Genomic DNA, 17,161 nt, shown 5'->3' on the forward strand with positions numbered 1-17,161 from the left:
CTCTTCATTCTAGAAGCATGTCTTGCACTTACTGCACGGAATAGGTTTTTCCACTATTTTCAGTGAGGGCCCTAATGGAGGGAGAGCGGGGCCCGTTTACAAGTATTTCTGAAGCACCTCTCACTGACTGGAGTAGCTGAGGGATTTGTGATGTTGAAGTGGATAGTTCTGGCCTAGTCCTGTGTCCCTTCTGCATCGGAAACTTCAACACGCTTTGTTATTAACGTGAGTAGTGAAGGGGTTCACACACTGGTTTATGAGAAATGTGCTGTAAACACCGCTTTGCTAGAGCTACTTTGCTGCGCTCCCCTGCTGCTGGGCATCCAGCCGTGAGCCCCTCACCCCCATTTCTGGGGAGAGCCGTGAATCGGGCGGGGAACAGCGGCAGGGTCGCGACCTTCCTTAGACTCCCCGACACGCGTCACCCGCCTGCCGGGCCGGAGGGAGGAACAGGGAGAATTTGGGGCGCGCGAAGATCCGGGCTGGCGGGAATGTGGCAGTCTGCGGCTGTCCCACTCTGCGCTGCTCCCCCAGCACTGCCCCCTCCCGCAGCGTAGCCCGGCGCCATTTCCCAGGCGGGGTGAGGGGGCGGCTGCCGCGCAGACTCAGGCCGGCCCTCGCCCCTGCCTGCCTAGCGTCTTCCGCAGCTCGGCGCGGCATGGCTCTGCGGCTGCTGTTGGGCCGAGCGACGAGTAAGCGGCCAGGGTCGGGTGGGGCCGGGCCGGCTTGGGCTGCCCGATGCGCCGCTCCGGGTGCAGTGTCCAAGGGCCGGGGCCCGCGGGGGCGCTGAGGGCGGAGCGCGCCCTGGGCCCTGGCTGCGGGCCGCTGCAGCTGTGTGGCTCGGGCCTGCTGCCGGGGGCTCTGGCTGCGCCTCCTGCTGGGGGCCAGGCACAGGCGGCTCCTACCCCGGCGTAGCTGGTGAAGTCGCTGCTGTTGGGGTTGGCCTCCACCGGCTGCATCGTGGTCAGGCTGCGGCCCCCGTCCCCACTGGGCAGTGACCAGCGAGACGGGTCCAGGCCGAAAACCCCCCTTTGGCAGAGAAGATCTGGCCAGGAGCTGCCTTAGGCAGCTCCCTCTGCCGCAGCCCCTGAGTTTGCGGCCCTTTTTACAGCTTAGCAACACATTGGGCACCAAGCATGGTATTTTGATCTAAATTTAATTACTTTGGAGGTCACCACTAGGCCCAGCATCAGGGAGATGTCTGTGGAGTTAGGGCAGAGGGGAGTTAAAAGTAGGGTTACCATATTTCAACACTGAAAAAATAGGACACTCCATGGGGGCCCTGGCCCTGCCCCAACTCTGCCCTTTCCCCACCCCCGGCCCTTCCCTGCCCCCATTCCAACTCCTTCCCCAAAGTCCCTGCCCCAACTCTGCCCCCTCCTCTGAGCACCCCGCATTCCCCCTCCTGCTCTGATCTTGGTTGGGGGTTTCTAAGTGCTTCCCTGCTCCCCACTCGCCCTGCAGCCTCTGCACCCCCCCCTTGCCCTGCAGCCTCTGACCCCTGCTCCCCACTCGCCCTGCAGCCCTTGCACCCCCCTGGTCCCTGCAGCCCCGGCACATGCCGCACTCCCTGCCCCGTGCCGCAGCCTCCTTCCTGCCGCCGCCGAGCACATTCCCCGCTGGAAACAGCTCCCGCGGCACTGGGGCTGCAGGAAGGGTCCCCCAGTGGCCGGGGAGTCCCCGCCCGCGAGGGAAGCCCGAGCCGCTGGCTGGGCCTGGCCTCCCCGTGGTCCTGCAGGCTCGGCTGGGGCGCGCGGTCCGCCCGGCCTGCGGGGGCAGCAGCGGCCCCTCCGCCGCCTTCTGCGGCTGCGCCCGCCCGAGCTCACTACAATGTAGCCGGGGCGGCTGGGCTGCGCTGCGGACCCGGCGGGTCGTGCTGGGGCCGGGCGGACCCTGGCTTATGCCTCCCTATTTTCCCGGACATGTTCGGCTTTTTGAAAATTCCCCCCGGACGGGGATTTGAGTACCAAAAAGCCGGACATGTCCGGGGAAATCCGGACGTATGGTAACCCTAGTTAAAAGGATTTGTCCCCTTGCTTTCTCTTTTGCTCTATAAACATACTGCTTTTTCTACCCTGTATTGGTCATCTTATATCATGGACGTTTCCTTGAGGAAGGATTTCCCTTTGTTTTTTAAACTCTCTCCCGTCTTCTACCTTTTTAAAAGTGTTCATATTCTTCCATAACCAGAACGATCTCCAAACGTACCTAGGCATCTACTGGATTTTTTTAAATGACAGCTCATTGCAAACATTCTGCTTTGTACATGTGTTGAGCTATATGTTTATAGCACTGTGATTTGACGAACTGACAGGTTTTCACACATGACTTGACTGTGATTAATTGTGAAGTGGGGCTCTTGCCAGATGTTTTCCCAGATTCACTTTTTAAATATTGATGGGGCTTTCTGAGAAAATCTATATTTTTATTTTTATTTTGTATGTACATGTTGATTATATAATTTAGATTGAATTCAGATCTCCTCAGATTGTCTCTGTTTCCTCACTGAAGGCTTTGGTTGGAATTGCTTTGCTGCTGTAGCAAGGGGCTGCAGTGTCCCAGCACCAGCCATTAAGACTTGCTGTCTAGCTCTAACTCGGGATGCGGACTCCCGCTAGCTATTGGGAGTAGATCACCCCCCAGAAATCAAGAGGCTGCTGGGAGAAAGTTGAAGCCCACTCCTGGGGGGGAAATGTATGCATTAGAACATGCCAGCATACTTATTATCTTGACTCTGAAATATAAGACAGGATGCTTCAAGTGGTTTATAACCTTATCAAGTTTGAGAGCCAAGATATATACTAGAACACTGTTTCTTTCGGTATCTGCTTCTAAAATTAAGAATGTACACTGATGTCTTAGGACTTTCTGCACATTGAATATTAAACAAATCTTTTTGTGCTCCTGCCCAGAATGAATGCCTCATTCTCTAGTAGATGGAGTTGAGTGAGTTTATGAGGATTTTTAAACACTGGTTGATGCAGTTATTCAGCATAAAACTGTTACATTTTAACAAACTTACATGTTAATGTGCATTTGTTTGATAGGGCCAGCTCCGCTGTGCAGCTCTTTGAGGAGAACTAGTTCTAATGTGGAAGGAAAGTCTGAACCTATACAGAAATCCCCTAAAAAATCAAAATTACCAGTAGGTCGTCTTGATGAACCAGAGGAGTCCAATAGAGAGAGAGAACCACTGGAAAGTAAGTCATGGTTTTTCTAAAAAGGAAAAAAAGTACTAATTAAAGGCTTGATCCAGAGAGATGCTGAGTGCCTGCAAATCTTATGTGAGCTGTAGATGCTCAGCACTTCTCGGGATCAGGCGTTACATAGGAGAACTCTGAAACATGCTATATATGGTCATAGCTGGCATTAAATACCATTTTAGTCTATTTTATAGTGCACTGGGAGGTGGGAATAGATGATCTGGTGATTCCTTCTGGCCTTAAATTCTATGACTGAGCTGTATATAGTGGTAGTAAAACAAAAGCATCAGAGCACCAACTCCTTTTAATATACAAACTGCTGCTTTAGGCATTGGTCCTGTAAAGCCCCTTGCACTTGATTTCAGTGGGATTCCACGTGGAAATCCTTGCAGGATTGGGGCCTTAGAGTGTTACCATTGCTATAAATCACAAGAAAATAAGTATGAACTATATAAGTGTACACATGCATTTCTAGGAGCCATTCCGCTTGGCCTAAAACAGGTAGTTATTTTAAACTCATATAGCATGTTTCATCTGTAGCCACACTCATCCATTGCACCATGATCAGTTGCGTTTTGTTGTCTATCTCTTAGAATTCGTGCCTTATAATCAGACTATCTAATTTACTTTTAAGCTGTCTGGTGCATGGTTTTTTTTAAATGTCTGTAAATACCATAAACATTTATAGTGCTATGTAAATGATTTAAAAAATAAGAGAGGAGTGCCTGAGGCTGTGAGCAGTATTGGACTGTTATTACCATCAGGATTTATTCAGATTTGGAGAGATTGGGTAAGCAGAGAGAAATGCTTAATTCTGATTCTGTCTTGTATCCTTTTACCCCCAAAAGAAGTAAATGCCACCACTGATATTAATTTAACAAATCCATAATTATTTTGTTTTGTTCATGTTTAGAGGTTTTATGTTTTAGGGCTAAGCCAGAAAAATCCTTGAGTTTTAATTTTCCCTGTGCCTGGTCTTACTGCTGTTGACACTGCAGCAATCATCAGTTAGAAGGCCAACAGCTCAGTTCTTCTATGCTGGCTGTTAACCAGATAGCAAATGAGGACTTAAATTAGCCATTCACTATCCACTGCTGTTGTGTCACTACCACTGAGGAGTCTCTTGAGATTCTGCTGCTGCTTAGATATTTTGATAAGTTTTATAGCTTCATCTTAAATAGAGATGAAGCATTTGTGCTCCTGCTACCCATGCCAGAATCATATGCAAATACACCTCTACCCCGGTATAACGCAACCCGATATAACACGAATTCAGATATAACGCGGTAAAGCAGTGCTCCGGGGGGGCTGCGCACTGCGGCGGATCAAAGCAAGTTCGATATAACGTGGTTTCACCTATAACGCGGTAAGATTTTTTGGCTCCCGAGGACAGTGTTATATCGGGCAGAGGTGTATTGACATTTAAAAATCCATGTAGATGCTGAACAAGGCAACACGATGAGGCACATTTAAATATATGTGAGTTAAAGATGTATTTCTAATTTTTTAGCTTATCTGTCTGGTTTAGGGATTTATGCTTCTGCCCACCGTCATAGTACCTGGTGCCTTCTTCATAAAAGCAATAGCAATCCACATACAATTTCTGGTAGAAATTATTACTTCTATGAAAACTCAATTATTTTTATGTAAAGTGAGATGTCTTCCCACTCTCACAAAAAAAAAAAAAGAAAAGAAAAAAGAAAGAAATACAGACAGAATGAATCTTGGCCAAAATTTTCAGATTTGGGTGCTTAAAATTAGGGACCTAAGCAAAAGTGAAAAGTGGACTGATTTTCGGAGGTGCTAAGCACATGCAGCTCCTATTCAATTAAGTAAATTCTCATTTTGAATTCAGTGGTAGTTGTGGATGCTCAGTATCTTTTAATGTCAGGTCACTTTTATTAAGGTGCCTAATTATGGTGGTAGGTTCCTGACTGTAGATACTTATATTTGATAATTGTGGCCAAGATTTTTAACCCTAAGCTCCCTGAAATTGCTATTGCATTAACCTAAATTTATTTATTTTTTAAATCAAGATCAGTCTTTTGTTATAAATGGATGCAACCATGTTACACTGTGAATTTTTACCTTTGTGCTATATCTGCCAACTTTATTGGTCTTTTAATCATAGAATCATAGAACCATAGAGTTGGAAGGGACTGCAAGGGTCATCTAGTCTAACCCCCTGCCAAAATGCAGGAATTGTTGTGTCTAAACCATCCAAGGCAGATGGCTATCCAGCCTCTTAAGTTTCCATATTGTTTTAGAATTTCCAGATGACATCAATCCTGCTACAAAGGAAAAGGGTGGACCCAAAGGCCCTGAACCTACTCGTTATGGAGATTGGGAGAGAAAAGGACGTTGTATAGATTTTTAATGCACAAATGTATCTATATTGCTAATAGTATGTTTGATACTTGTTTAAAGAATTTACTGTAGATAGAGAAATTTCACCTAATTGTTCCTTTTAATTCTTAAATGGAGCTTCTTTTTTCCAACATGTATTTGAGGAATATCCTGAGAGATGTTTTCTGCAAATAAACATTGTTAGTCAATATTAACCTTTTTAGTCCTCTTTTACTTGTATATTAAATTCATTTGCATATTACTCCTGGGGGGAATTCTGCACCAAAAAAATAAAAATTCTGCACACAATATTTGAAAATTCTGCATATTTTATTTGTCAAAATAACACAATATAATCGTGCCCGTTTCAATTATTTTGGTAATTTATTTCAAAATATCTGTCAGTAAATATGTTTGTAACAATACAGACCAAAAACAAAAAAGATTCTGGTATTTTTTTATTTTTTTTTACAAATAGATTCCTTACTAGGCATATTAATACAGAACTTTGGTGTAATTCATTTAAATTACAATATAGAACTGTATTTCCTGCACCTGTCTGAAGCAGTGCAAAGGGTTGTGGGAGTCAGGGGTAACGGAGGAGCTGAGGGAGAGGGAAGGAGCCTAGGAGTGAACTTGTTGGGTGAGGGTGGGAGGGGTTTTTTTTGGGGGGGGGGGGAGAATTGTTAGGGATTTGGGAAGCCTCCCCCATGCAGACCCTGGCTGACCTCAAGCCTCTCCCATTCAGTCAGGCACATCTGTTCCTGCACACACACACCCCAACCCCATGGGTCTCCGCAGCCCCCCTCCCCAGGCTCAACACTGTCATCCCACTAGTGCTTGAGCCCATGCTCCAGTCTGCCCCTCCCACTAACCATTCTGAACCCCTAGCAGCCTTGTGTGCCGCACTCTGCCCTAACCTGGCTCTGCAGGCAGGGTGCTGTGATGAACTTCTACTCCTGGGGGAATTCTGCAGCAGTGGGCATAGACTTTTTTATTTTCCCGCATAAAATACATTTTGCTTAAGAATTGCTGCAGTTCCGCCTTTTGCCCACCAGAGGCTGCTGTGGTGCCAGAACAGGGGCATGAACACAGCCAGCTGTTCTGGTGCCACAGTGGCCTCTGGTGAGCAAAAGGCAGAACTGCAGCAGTTCTTAGGCAAAATGATTTTATGTGGGAAAATACAAAATTATGCGAGACAGAGGAATTCTGTGTGTCCGCAGATGTGCAGAATTCCCCCAGGAGTAGCATATTAACTATTCTCCCAGAATCGTTAATATATTAGCAAAGAGTGTGTTTGAATTCTAAGGCCCAGAGTGTTGGTTCTTAACCTATTAGTGACCTGTATTCAGGAATTTCATGTGATTGAGTATTGGGCTGTACCTCATGTATTGCTGGTGCCTCCAATTCTGTGGGAATCAAATGTCTAGGGGAAAGACACCCTCAAACTAATACAAAGTGTCTATAGAAGTATGTTGTAAACAAGACTGGATGATTGAGAAGGGGTGCCTATGATATAATTATGTTCTGTGATTTATAAGAGGTACTTGTTATTGCAGATGTTTTCTGTAATGGATGAAATAAGGATCTGTTGAAAAATTATTTTAATTCATTAATAACTGCTGGTTGTCACAGCTGTCAGTAATAATAACTAGCTTAGAATTCCCTTTAGCTTATCAATCATGTAACCTAAAGAAATTCCCCAAGTAATTAGGTAAAATGAAAATGTAAAAAACAGAACACATAGTAAGAACAGGAGTTACTTAATTTAATTTAAATTTGTTAGTCTCTAAGGTGCCACAAGTACTCCAGTTCTTTTTGCGGATACAGACTAACACGGCTGCTACTCTGAAAAAAGAACACATAGTGAAATTAATCATGGGAAAGCAATTTTCCCTCCAAAAAGGAGTTTTTCTTTTTACAGGGTGTGAGACAAAGAGGGTTAGAAAGTTAGTTCGGGAATGAAAACTGTCAGCATTCTACTAGGTACAGAGGAGGGTACCAAACAACCTTCTCTTCACCATCCCCAGAGGGTGATAAAGTATGTCTTTCTGTATTGTGTATAATGCTGTATTAATCTTTGCTTAATTATCTTTAATTATATATTAGTTTGAGACAGTTATTTGACAATCAAATTGTTATTAAATTCAAACATGCAACAGCATTGCTGTAAAGTAACTTTTTGGAGCAGGTAATTACATCATGTGCACTAATCTTCAGTAGTATTTTCACTCCTCAATGCAAGGCTGGTGATGTGAAACTGATGGTTGTGATAATCTTATTGAAAAATATTTAAAACCAAAACTCTTAAGTGTACTAATATTTAATATTTATAGTATCTTCCATGCTGAAAGATCAGTATGTTTCACAAATTGTGTGTGATATATACACACCTCTACCCCGATATAACGCTGTTCTCGGGAGCCAAAAAATCTTACCGCGTTATAGGTGAAACTGCGTTAATATCGAACTTGCTTTGATCCGCCGGAGTGCGCAGCCCCGCTCCCCCAGAGCACTGCTTTACCGCGTTATATCCGAATTCGTGTTATATCGGGTCGCATTATATCGGGGTAGAGGTGTGTGTGTGTATATATATATAGAGAGAGAGAGACACACACACACACGATTTGTGAAACACTATATAGTGAAATGCAGCCACTTCTGAAGAACAGGCCAGCATCTAATTGATTTACAGCATAATAGTTAAGGGGTAAGGGACGTTTTAATCAAGGGCACCAGGCCAAACCGCTACTCTTGAAAAGTGCCATGAGTTGTTGTTGTTTTTATTGTTTGTGCAAAGCATACAGGACCTCAGTTTTTAAATTTTTTCTTAAAGACTGACACAATAAACTGTATGACACTCAATTTATCAATCTCAGAGAGTTGGAGGGCTGAGTTGACCCTCTTGGGACTGGAATTTATAGTTTAAAGCCATCTAGGAATGCCAAATATGAGGCTTAGACAACTGTTATCTCCTGTGGCTTATATAATGACATGTATGCGTATTTTTTTGTTGGATAAATAAAGGTGACTATCTGAAAATTGGTTAAATCCTGTCTGGGGAAAAATAGGTTTATTTTCACAGATTCATAAATTTTAAGGCCAGAAGGGACCATTAGATAATCTAGTCTGACCTCCTGTATGTCACAGGCTGTTAATTTTCACCCAGTTACCCCTGTATTGAGCCAAGTACCTTGGATTTCAGTAAAACATAACTATTTTGCCTAAAGTGTGTCTTCCAGACAGACATCTGTTTTTGATTTGATGACATAGAGAGTTGGAGAATCCATCACTTCCTTTGGTAGTTTGTTCCAATGGTTAATCACCCTCACTATTATAAATTTGTGCCTTATTTCTAGTTTGAATTCGTCTGGTTTCAGCTGTCAGCCGTTGATTCTTGTAATGCCTTTGTCTGATAGATTAAACAGCCCATTAGTACCAAGTATCTTCTCTCCATGAATGTACTTTGATACTGTAATCAAGTCACCTCTCAATTTCTTTTCAATAAGATAAACAGATTGAGCTCACTGGAAGGCATTTTCTCCAGCCCTTGAATAATTTTTGTAGCTCTTTTCTGCACCCTCTCCAATTCTTCATCCTTAGTAAAATGTGGACCTCCCTACTACTCTGCTCACTACTCCCCTGTTTATATCCAAGGATCGTGTTAGCCCTGTTTGTCACATCATTGCACTGTGAGCTCATGTTCACTTGCTTGTCCACGGAGACTCCTAAATCCTTGTCAGGGTTGCTGTTTTCCAGCATATAGTCTTCTATTCTGTAGGTATGGCCTGCATTCTTTGTTCCTAGATGTATGATTTTGCATTTAACTGTATTAAAACTCATTTTGTTTGAATAGGCACAGCTTACCACGAAATTCAGATCCCTCTATATGATTGCCCTGTCCTCATCATTATGTGCCACACTGACAGTATATCATCTGCAAATTTTATCATCAGTGATTTTATATTTACTTTCTAGATCATTGTGAAAATGTTAAATAGCAACAGCCTTAGTACCAATCCCTGTGGAGTCCCACTAGAAATACCCCCATTCAGTTATTCCTCGTTGACAACTACTTTTTGATATCTGTCAGGTATCCAGTTGTTAATTCATTTAATGTATGCTTTGATATTGTATAGTGCTAATGTTTTAAGCAGAATATTGTGCAGTACAAAATCAAATGCCTTACAAAAGTCTAAGTGGATTACATCTACCAATTACCTTTATCAACCAAACCTGCAGTATCATCAAATAATGAAATCAGGTTTGTTTGAAAAGACCTATTTTCCATAAAACTGTATTGAGTGGAATTAATTACATTCTAATCCTTTAATTCTTTTTCAGTTGAATCTCCTATCAGCTTTTCCTGTTTTGTTCTTTATCTGTTGCTATTAAATAGCAGGAGAGTTATACATTTTGTTTTCCAGTATGTTGTCTTTATTAATACATCTGTTTCTACTCTTTTGCCTACTTTATCTTATTTTTCATAATTTTAATATGATGCCAATATTTGCAAAAGAATTACTGTACGGTTACTTTTATTGACAAGGTATGTAAAGCTGCTCTTCACTGTTCTGAAGCATTTTCATTATAAATCTGTGACCCTAACAGCATCTCACTGCAAGAGGCCAAGGGTCTCACTGCTATCTGATAGTGAGTTTCAGCTGGCCCAACAAGTTCAGTGAACCCCAATTCATTAATGTCATATCTGATATGTGTCATGTAAGGTATCATTGGAAAACTAATAACACACTGATCATGAATATTCTTGTGTGGTGTGTGCATGGTAAATGCCCAAGGACCATATAAATATGAAGGAAATATGGAACTAAAATGTGTTTAGCAGACACGTCTGGGGAGTGGGTAAACAGGCTTCTCCCAGACAAAGGACAAGCCAGTGCCCCCAGCCAGGTGCCATCAGAGTCAATTAGCAATTGCATGTCAAGTGGCCAATGAAGTCATCACAGATACACCACTATACAGACTATTGGTATCTTTTTATGTAATACATACTTTGGTTTTATTCCTTGAAGGACCAAAATTTCTTATTTTGAAAAGGAATATGAGCAACATGAAATGTAAAAGGAATATAGCAAGACAGTTATTTTCTTTTGGGAGAAGGAATGATTTAGAAGACACTGATTTTTATTTCTTCAACAATATGTCATTTGAGTGTAAGTGAGCAGTATGAGAATGTACCTCTACCTGTGTGCAAATGATGGTCTGAAATGCTTAATTTCAGTGACAAATCTAACAGTTTCAAAGAAACTTGCTATGAAAACACTTTTGTTCATTTGATAGTTTGTATACAAACTGACACAGACTTAAGAAATTCAAACTGCATGCTAGCATGAGCACATTAGTGCTCCCTGTTTACCTCTTACTATTGGTGGAGGGGGTGTATGACTAGTATAAGTTACAGATTTTTGTTGCAGTGTAATGAGGTACGAAAGGAAGCAGGCAGTAAAATTGGGCACACTCATTTGTACCTTAATAACCTTAATTTCTATTACTACTGCAAAAACTGACTAGTGAATGTTTGCCATATTAAGAATGAACAAATTTGGCCGTATGTTTGCCTTGAAAAATTCAGCATATCTCCATGTTTACTTATGGTAGAGATGGGATAATTCCTTTCTTCCCTTGGTAACAGAAGAAACTCTGGTGAAAACTCAGCGTGACATGACTTTATTGAAATAAGTGCTATTGCAATTCCCAGGCACTAGAAGTCAGTTATGGTATTGTGCATTTAGATATGACTATAAAAAAGCTCCAGCACTTGTGGATTTAAGAATAAATTAATTAGAAGGAGCAGAGTATTCACTCTGTTACAAAGGCACTGAAAGCTAAGTTCTTACCTAAAGTCGCATCTGCATTTCACATCAATCAAGTCATCCATCTCCCAGTTTTTTCCCCAGAACCACACCAACCCAGAGAGGATACTTCTTTATGTATCTTGGACATCAGGAAGGCATTAGCCTTTTATCTGGACAGAACAGAGCCATTTAGGAAGTTGGCCAGACTGTTTCTATCAATTGCTGATAGGTCTAAAGAGACCACAGTCTCCACCCAGAGACTTTCTAGGTGGATTTCTGGTTACATTATATCTTGTTGTAAATCTGCCAATATACAGCCTCCTCCTAGGGTGTTAGCCCATTCTGCGAGCTATCTCACTACCTCTATGCTGCTGACTCAAACATGTTCTTATTATGCCTTTTCCAAACAAGTAGTGGTCTTCTAGATCAGATGCTGTCCTTGGGAAGCAATCTTGTCTTCAGTTTTGGACTCTGCTCTGAAGCTCCCCCTTCCAGCTGGGGGTGCCGTTCAATAGTTACCTGAAGTGGAGTGCTCATGTGGACACTACTCAAAGAAGGAGGAGTTACTCACCTTGTGCAGTAACTGGAGTTCTTTGAGATGTGTCTATGCATGCTCCACTACCTGCTCATGTTTTGCTCTGCTTTGGCGTTTCCTTTGTGGGACTTTGTGGTGGAGAAGGAACTGAGGGTGGTTCACCCCTATGGCCAGCTATAGCCTTGGTATGGGGCACAGGCCTGCTTAGGGCTCATGTGTAGGCTGACTGGGCACTGCTAGTGAAAATCTCAGATTGAAGATGCATGGGACACATGCAGTCCTGAAGTGGAGCACCCATAGGGGACAAATCTCGAAGAACTCGTTACTACACAAGATGTGTAATCTCATCTTCATATTCACCCAAGAGTTCTGAAGGAACTCAAATAATGAAATTGCAGAAATATTACAGTTAGTAGGTAACCTATCGCCTAAGTCAGCTTCTGTACCAGATGACTGAGGATAGCTAATGTGATGCCATTTTAAAAAAAAAAAAGGCTCCAGATGCGATCCTGGCAATTTCAGGCCAGTAAGCCTAACTTCAGGACCAGGCAAACTGGTTGAAACAACAGCGTAGAATAGAATTATCAGACACATAGATGACCATGATTTGTTGGGGAAGAGTCAATGTGGCTTTTGTAAAGGGAAATCATGCCTCACCAGTCTGTTAGAAGTCTTTGAGGGGGTCATCAAACGTAGACAAGAGTGATCCAATGGATATAGTGTACTTGGATTTTCAGAAAGCTTTTGACAAGGCCCTTCACCAGCAGCTCTTAAGCAAAGTAAGATGTGATAGGATAAGAGGGAAGGCCCTCTCATGGATCAGTAACTGGCTAAAGGATAGGACACAAAGGGTAGTAATAAAGTCAGTTTTCAGAATGGAGAGAGAGAAATAGTGAGTGTCCCCCAAGGATCTGTACTGGGACCAGTGGTGTTCAATATGTTCAGAAATTATCTGGAAAAAGGGGTAAACAGTGAGGTGGCAAAGTTTGCAGATGATACAAAATTACTCAAGATAGTTAAGTCCAAAGAGTCACAAAGGAATCTCACAAAACTGGGTGACCAGACAACAAAACAGCAGATGAAATTCAGTTTTGATAAGTGCAACGTAATGCACGTTATAAAACATCCCAACAATATATACAAAATGATGGAGTCTAAATTAGCTGCTACTACTCAAGAAAGAGACCTTAAAAAATTAGTCATTGTGGATAGTTCTCTGAAAACATCCACTCAGTGTGCAGCAGCAGTCAAAAAAGCTAACAGAATATTAGGAACCAGTACAAAAAGGATAGATAAGACAGTAAATATGATAATGCCACTATATAAATCCATTGTATGCCCACTGTGTGCAGTTCTGGTCATCCCATCTCAAAAAAGATCTATTAGAAATGGAAAAGGCAACAAAAATTATTAGGGGAATGGAACTGCTTCCCTATGGGGAGAGATTTTAAAAAATGGCACTATTCAGCTTGGAAAAGAGATGACTAAGGGGGGGATATGACAAAGGCCTATAAAATCATGAATTATATGGAGAAAGTGAATAAGGAAGTATTGTTTTACCCCTTTATCTAATACAGGAACTAGGAGTCACACAGTGAAATTAAAACAAACAAAAGGAAATACTTCTTCACACAATGCACAGTCAATGGAGTGGAGCTCATTGCCAGAGGATGTTGTGAACTCCAAAAACATAACTGGCTTCAAAGAAATTAGATACATTTACAGAGGATTGGTTCATCAGTGGCTATTAGCTAAGATGGTCAGGGATGCAATCCTGTGGTCTGGGTGTCCCTTAGCCTCTGATTGCTAGATCCACTGGATGACGGGATGAGTCATGCAATAATTGCACTGTTCTGTTCCTCTGAAGCATGCATTGGTCACTGTCAGAAGACAGGATATTGGGCTAGATGGACCATTGGTCTGACCCAGTATAGCCATTTTTACATTCTTATAACCACCTGAGTGATCAGAGTGACAGGAGCTAAAATAGGAATTGATGTCTCAGGGCTGGTCTTTACTAAAGGGTTAATACAAGTTATTCCACTTGAGCTATATAGCCATTGATGGACCTATCGTAGCTCAGATGAGAGCTGCCTCTCTGCGACAGGTAACTCAAACTATACTCAAGTTGCTGCATCCACATGCTGAACTGACTGAGGTGCTAGACCTTCTGGCTGTAGGCTTAACTTGACATGACCAATCTGACATAAGTAAGATCTCATTTCTCAATGTGTGTATGCTTGAGAAGGTGAATAGAAGAGTAAATTGTAAATTAGGGCATAACAAGCATTAGGCTGGAGTCTGCCTAGCTAAGATAATCAGAAACTAGGTCCCTGGTACTTGGGACAATGGACAATATAAACCTGGAATATAGAGATCAGGTTATACTGGAATATCACATGGCCAGAGCATGCTGTACAGGGATTAATTCCTGAAGCGCATGATGCAATGTATAGTCAGGAATGCAGGTGTTAGTAATGAAGTATATAAGGAAAAGTTTTGCTGTGTAACTTTGGATTTGTGATGTACCCTGTTTCCCCCCACCGTGTGCCTTTGAGCCGGGCCAGCTTGGGCATAATGTTACTGTATGCCAAATAAAGGTACCTGAGTGACAAATTCTGGAATCGAACCGTGTTTTTGGAAACCGAGTGGAAGAGGGTCTCAAGGTGCAACACTGGAGTGCAGTTGTTGGTTCTTTAGCACTGTGCTAGTGTGAGAGATTCTTTAAAAATCTGTCATGGGGTATTGTGGGAAAAGTTGTGTTCTCTTTCTGGGCACGAGTGGAATTGGTATTAGCCCAGCAGCTCATTATCACACATCACTTCTGATTTTGTGTTCATGGCCTGTGCTCCAGTGTGAAGGCATTGATCCTTCTTAGTACCGGTACCAAATATCATCATTAATGGAATTCTCAGTTCGAGAACAGGTGGCAGATACAGGGCAGGAGACGCAGTGGAGAGCCTTTCAATGTGGCTTCTCACCCTCAGAAGGTAGCAATGTGCTTTGCTAAGAAGATCACAGAGGTGGCATCTAGACTCATAGACTTTAAGGTCAGAAGGGACCATTATGATCATCTAGTCTGACCTCCTGCACAACGCAGGCCACAGAATCTCACCCACCCACTCCTGTAACAAACAGACAGAATGGCGGAGTGGAGACAGCTCTATGCAGATTTTCATAGCTGAGGAATCCTCCTGTGCTGACTGGTGGTTCTGGAGCAGGACTACAAGTGGTGGGACTATATCACTATGCAGACTTGGGATGACCAGCACTGGGCCCAGAACTTTCGCATGAGGCAGGTCACATTCCTGGGCCTGTATGAGGAATTTGCTCTGTCCCTTCAGTGCCAGGATGCACTGATGGGATGGGTCAGACCAATCCAGATGTGGGTTGATGTTGCTGTCTTGAAGCTACCCACCTGAAACTCCTGCAGATTCAGTGGCTCAGAGTGGTAGTGTGGCCTGGTGGATAGAGCACTGGACTGGGTCTCAGGAGACCTGTGTTCTATTCCCAGCTCCGCCACTGTTCTGGTGGGTGACCTTGGAAAAGTCACTTCACTTCTCTGTGCCTCAGTTTCCCCTTCTGTAAAATGGGATTAATAATACTGACCTCTTTTGTAAAGTGCTTTGAGATATGCTGCTGAAAAGTACTAGATACAAGCTAGGTGGTAGTATAATCAGTTTGAGATTGGGACGTCAACTGTTGGTGCTGCGGTGATGAAGGTTTGCAAGGCAGTAGCTTTTGTTCACCCATAAGTAGTAAAGATTGGAAATGTCCATGAAATAATGGAGGGCTTTGAGCAAATGGTCTTTTTAAACTGTGCTTGTACCATCTGTCACAGTTTCAGGGAAACTGCACCTATGAAACGCACACCCCTATGGTCTGCTCCAGGAAGACTCAGGTCTTGGGCCTCTAGCTGTCACGTCTCATGAATAGAGACCCATGTCCCACTTTGCCTTCTGACCAGGGAGTTCAGGCTACAGCTCCACTGCCAGCCACTGTGATTATCTCAAGCAGTTGTAATGTCCAGCTTCCCTTCTTTGCTTTTTCCCCAAGGATAGTGACAGTGATTTACAAGGTATCAAACAGCTTTTTCAAAGCAGAGCACCTCTATTTCTGGGTAAAAGCAAATATGTAAACCAATAACAGAATATAAATGCTTTAACAGTAGACTCTCATCAGTCCTGTGGAGATGCTGGCAGGTTCCAGTCCTTTAGCAGGTGCAGGCCCTGCATGGACAAAAGGTCATGTCAGTTTGTTGAATCAGAAAGAAGTTCCCTCTCTCAGTTCAAGATGGCCCTTTATACCCCAAATTCTTTCTTTGTGTCATGCCTCTCTTGAAACCCACTTGAACCACTAAATGCAAATCACCCCAGGGGATGGTACTTTTCTGGAGCTAGTCACAGTCACAGGGCTGCATGCTGTTTTTAGTTCCTGGAGGGGCAGTGGTAACCCTTTCCCTTCTCCCCCCACTCGAGTAGAATACAATCCCTAGCCCACCAATAATACAATAGACCCCTAAAAATAGTGCATCTGATTGCAATATCTGTTACACTGTTGATGGCATACATGCCCATTATCTGCCCCTCCTTCCCAAGCTGCACATGATTGTATAAACCAGAAACGATACTACTCTAGCATTCTGAAAGCTTTGGTAGACCACAGACCAACTTTGTAGGATGAATGGGTAGAGCGAATGATGCCAGGGTATTCCAGAGATCTGGCCCTTTTAAATTTGGGTAAGGTGGAACTTTATTCCCATCCAGTGATATGGATATCGACGGGGTGTCTGTGTTCACTGTTGTTTTGGGGAACTCAGCCTACCCTCTACTCTCCTGGCTTTTGAAGCCCTACCCTGAGGGCACCTGGTAGAAGGAAGTTTAATTACACACTGAGCAAGTGTAGGATAGCAGCGGAATATGTATTTGGCTGACTGACGACCAAATCGTGCTGCCCACAAAACTGTTCGTACAGCAGTACGTATAATCCCATTCATGTTACTAGAGCATTCTATACTCTGTACAGCATATGTGAGGATAAGGGGGAGTATTTTGAGCAGGATATGCTCTAGCAGGTCCCTTTGGTGCTAGTGCTCCTTCTGCTGCTGCTGGCAGTCATTGTCAATGTAGTTTGTAACCGCCCTTTTTAGCAGACTCTAAGCTGCAGCCTGCTTCTGCCTGGCTGGCTCAAGCATCTCCCTCTGCAGACTGAAGAGGCACCCTGACTTCCTTCTAAAGTCCATGTGCATTTTCAATCAACAG

General features: G+C 43.2%; 1 protein-coding gene across 1 annotated transcript; it reads left to right on the plus strand.

The window, feature by feature from the left end:
- The first annotated feature begins 566 nt into the window (after nt 1–566).
- SDHAF4 (succinate dehydrogenase complex assembly factor 4) lies at nt 567–5,763 on the plus strand. The gene is made up of 3 exons (XM_065401654.1): nt 567–692; nt 3,048–3,200; nt 5,471–5,763. The coding sequence occupies exons 1-3, from the start codon at nt 659–661 to the stop codon at nt 5,578–5,580; spliced, it is 297 nt and encodes a 98-aa protein (XP_065257726.1). The 5' UTR covers nt 567–658; the 3' UTR covers nt 5,581–5,763.
- The last annotated feature ends 11,398 nt before the right edge of the window (nt 5,764–17,161 follow it).

This window comes from Emys orbicularis, chromosome 3, assembly GCF_028017835.1.
Source record: "Emys orbicularis isolate rEmyOrb1 chromosome 3, rEmyOrb1.hap1, whole genome shotgun sequence".
In the NCBI taxonomy this organism is placed as follows: domain Eukaryota; kingdom Metazoa; phylum Chordata; order Testudines; family Emydidae; genus Emys; species Emys orbicularis.

Bases quoted from the DNA above. Each gene is read 5' to 3' on its own strand.
- SDHAF4 (XM_065401654.1), top strand. From the start codon at position 659: ATGGCTCTGCGGCTGCTGTTGGGCCGAGCGACGA. The intron at 693-3,047 runs GTAAGCGGCCAG...TTTGTTTGATAG, and splicing joins GCTGTTGGGCCGAGCGACGA to GGCCAGCTCCGCTGTGCAGC. The intron at 3,201-5,470 runs GTAAGTCATGGT...ATATTGTTTTAG, and splicing joins AGAGAGAGAACCACTGGAAA to AATTTCCAGATGACATCAAT.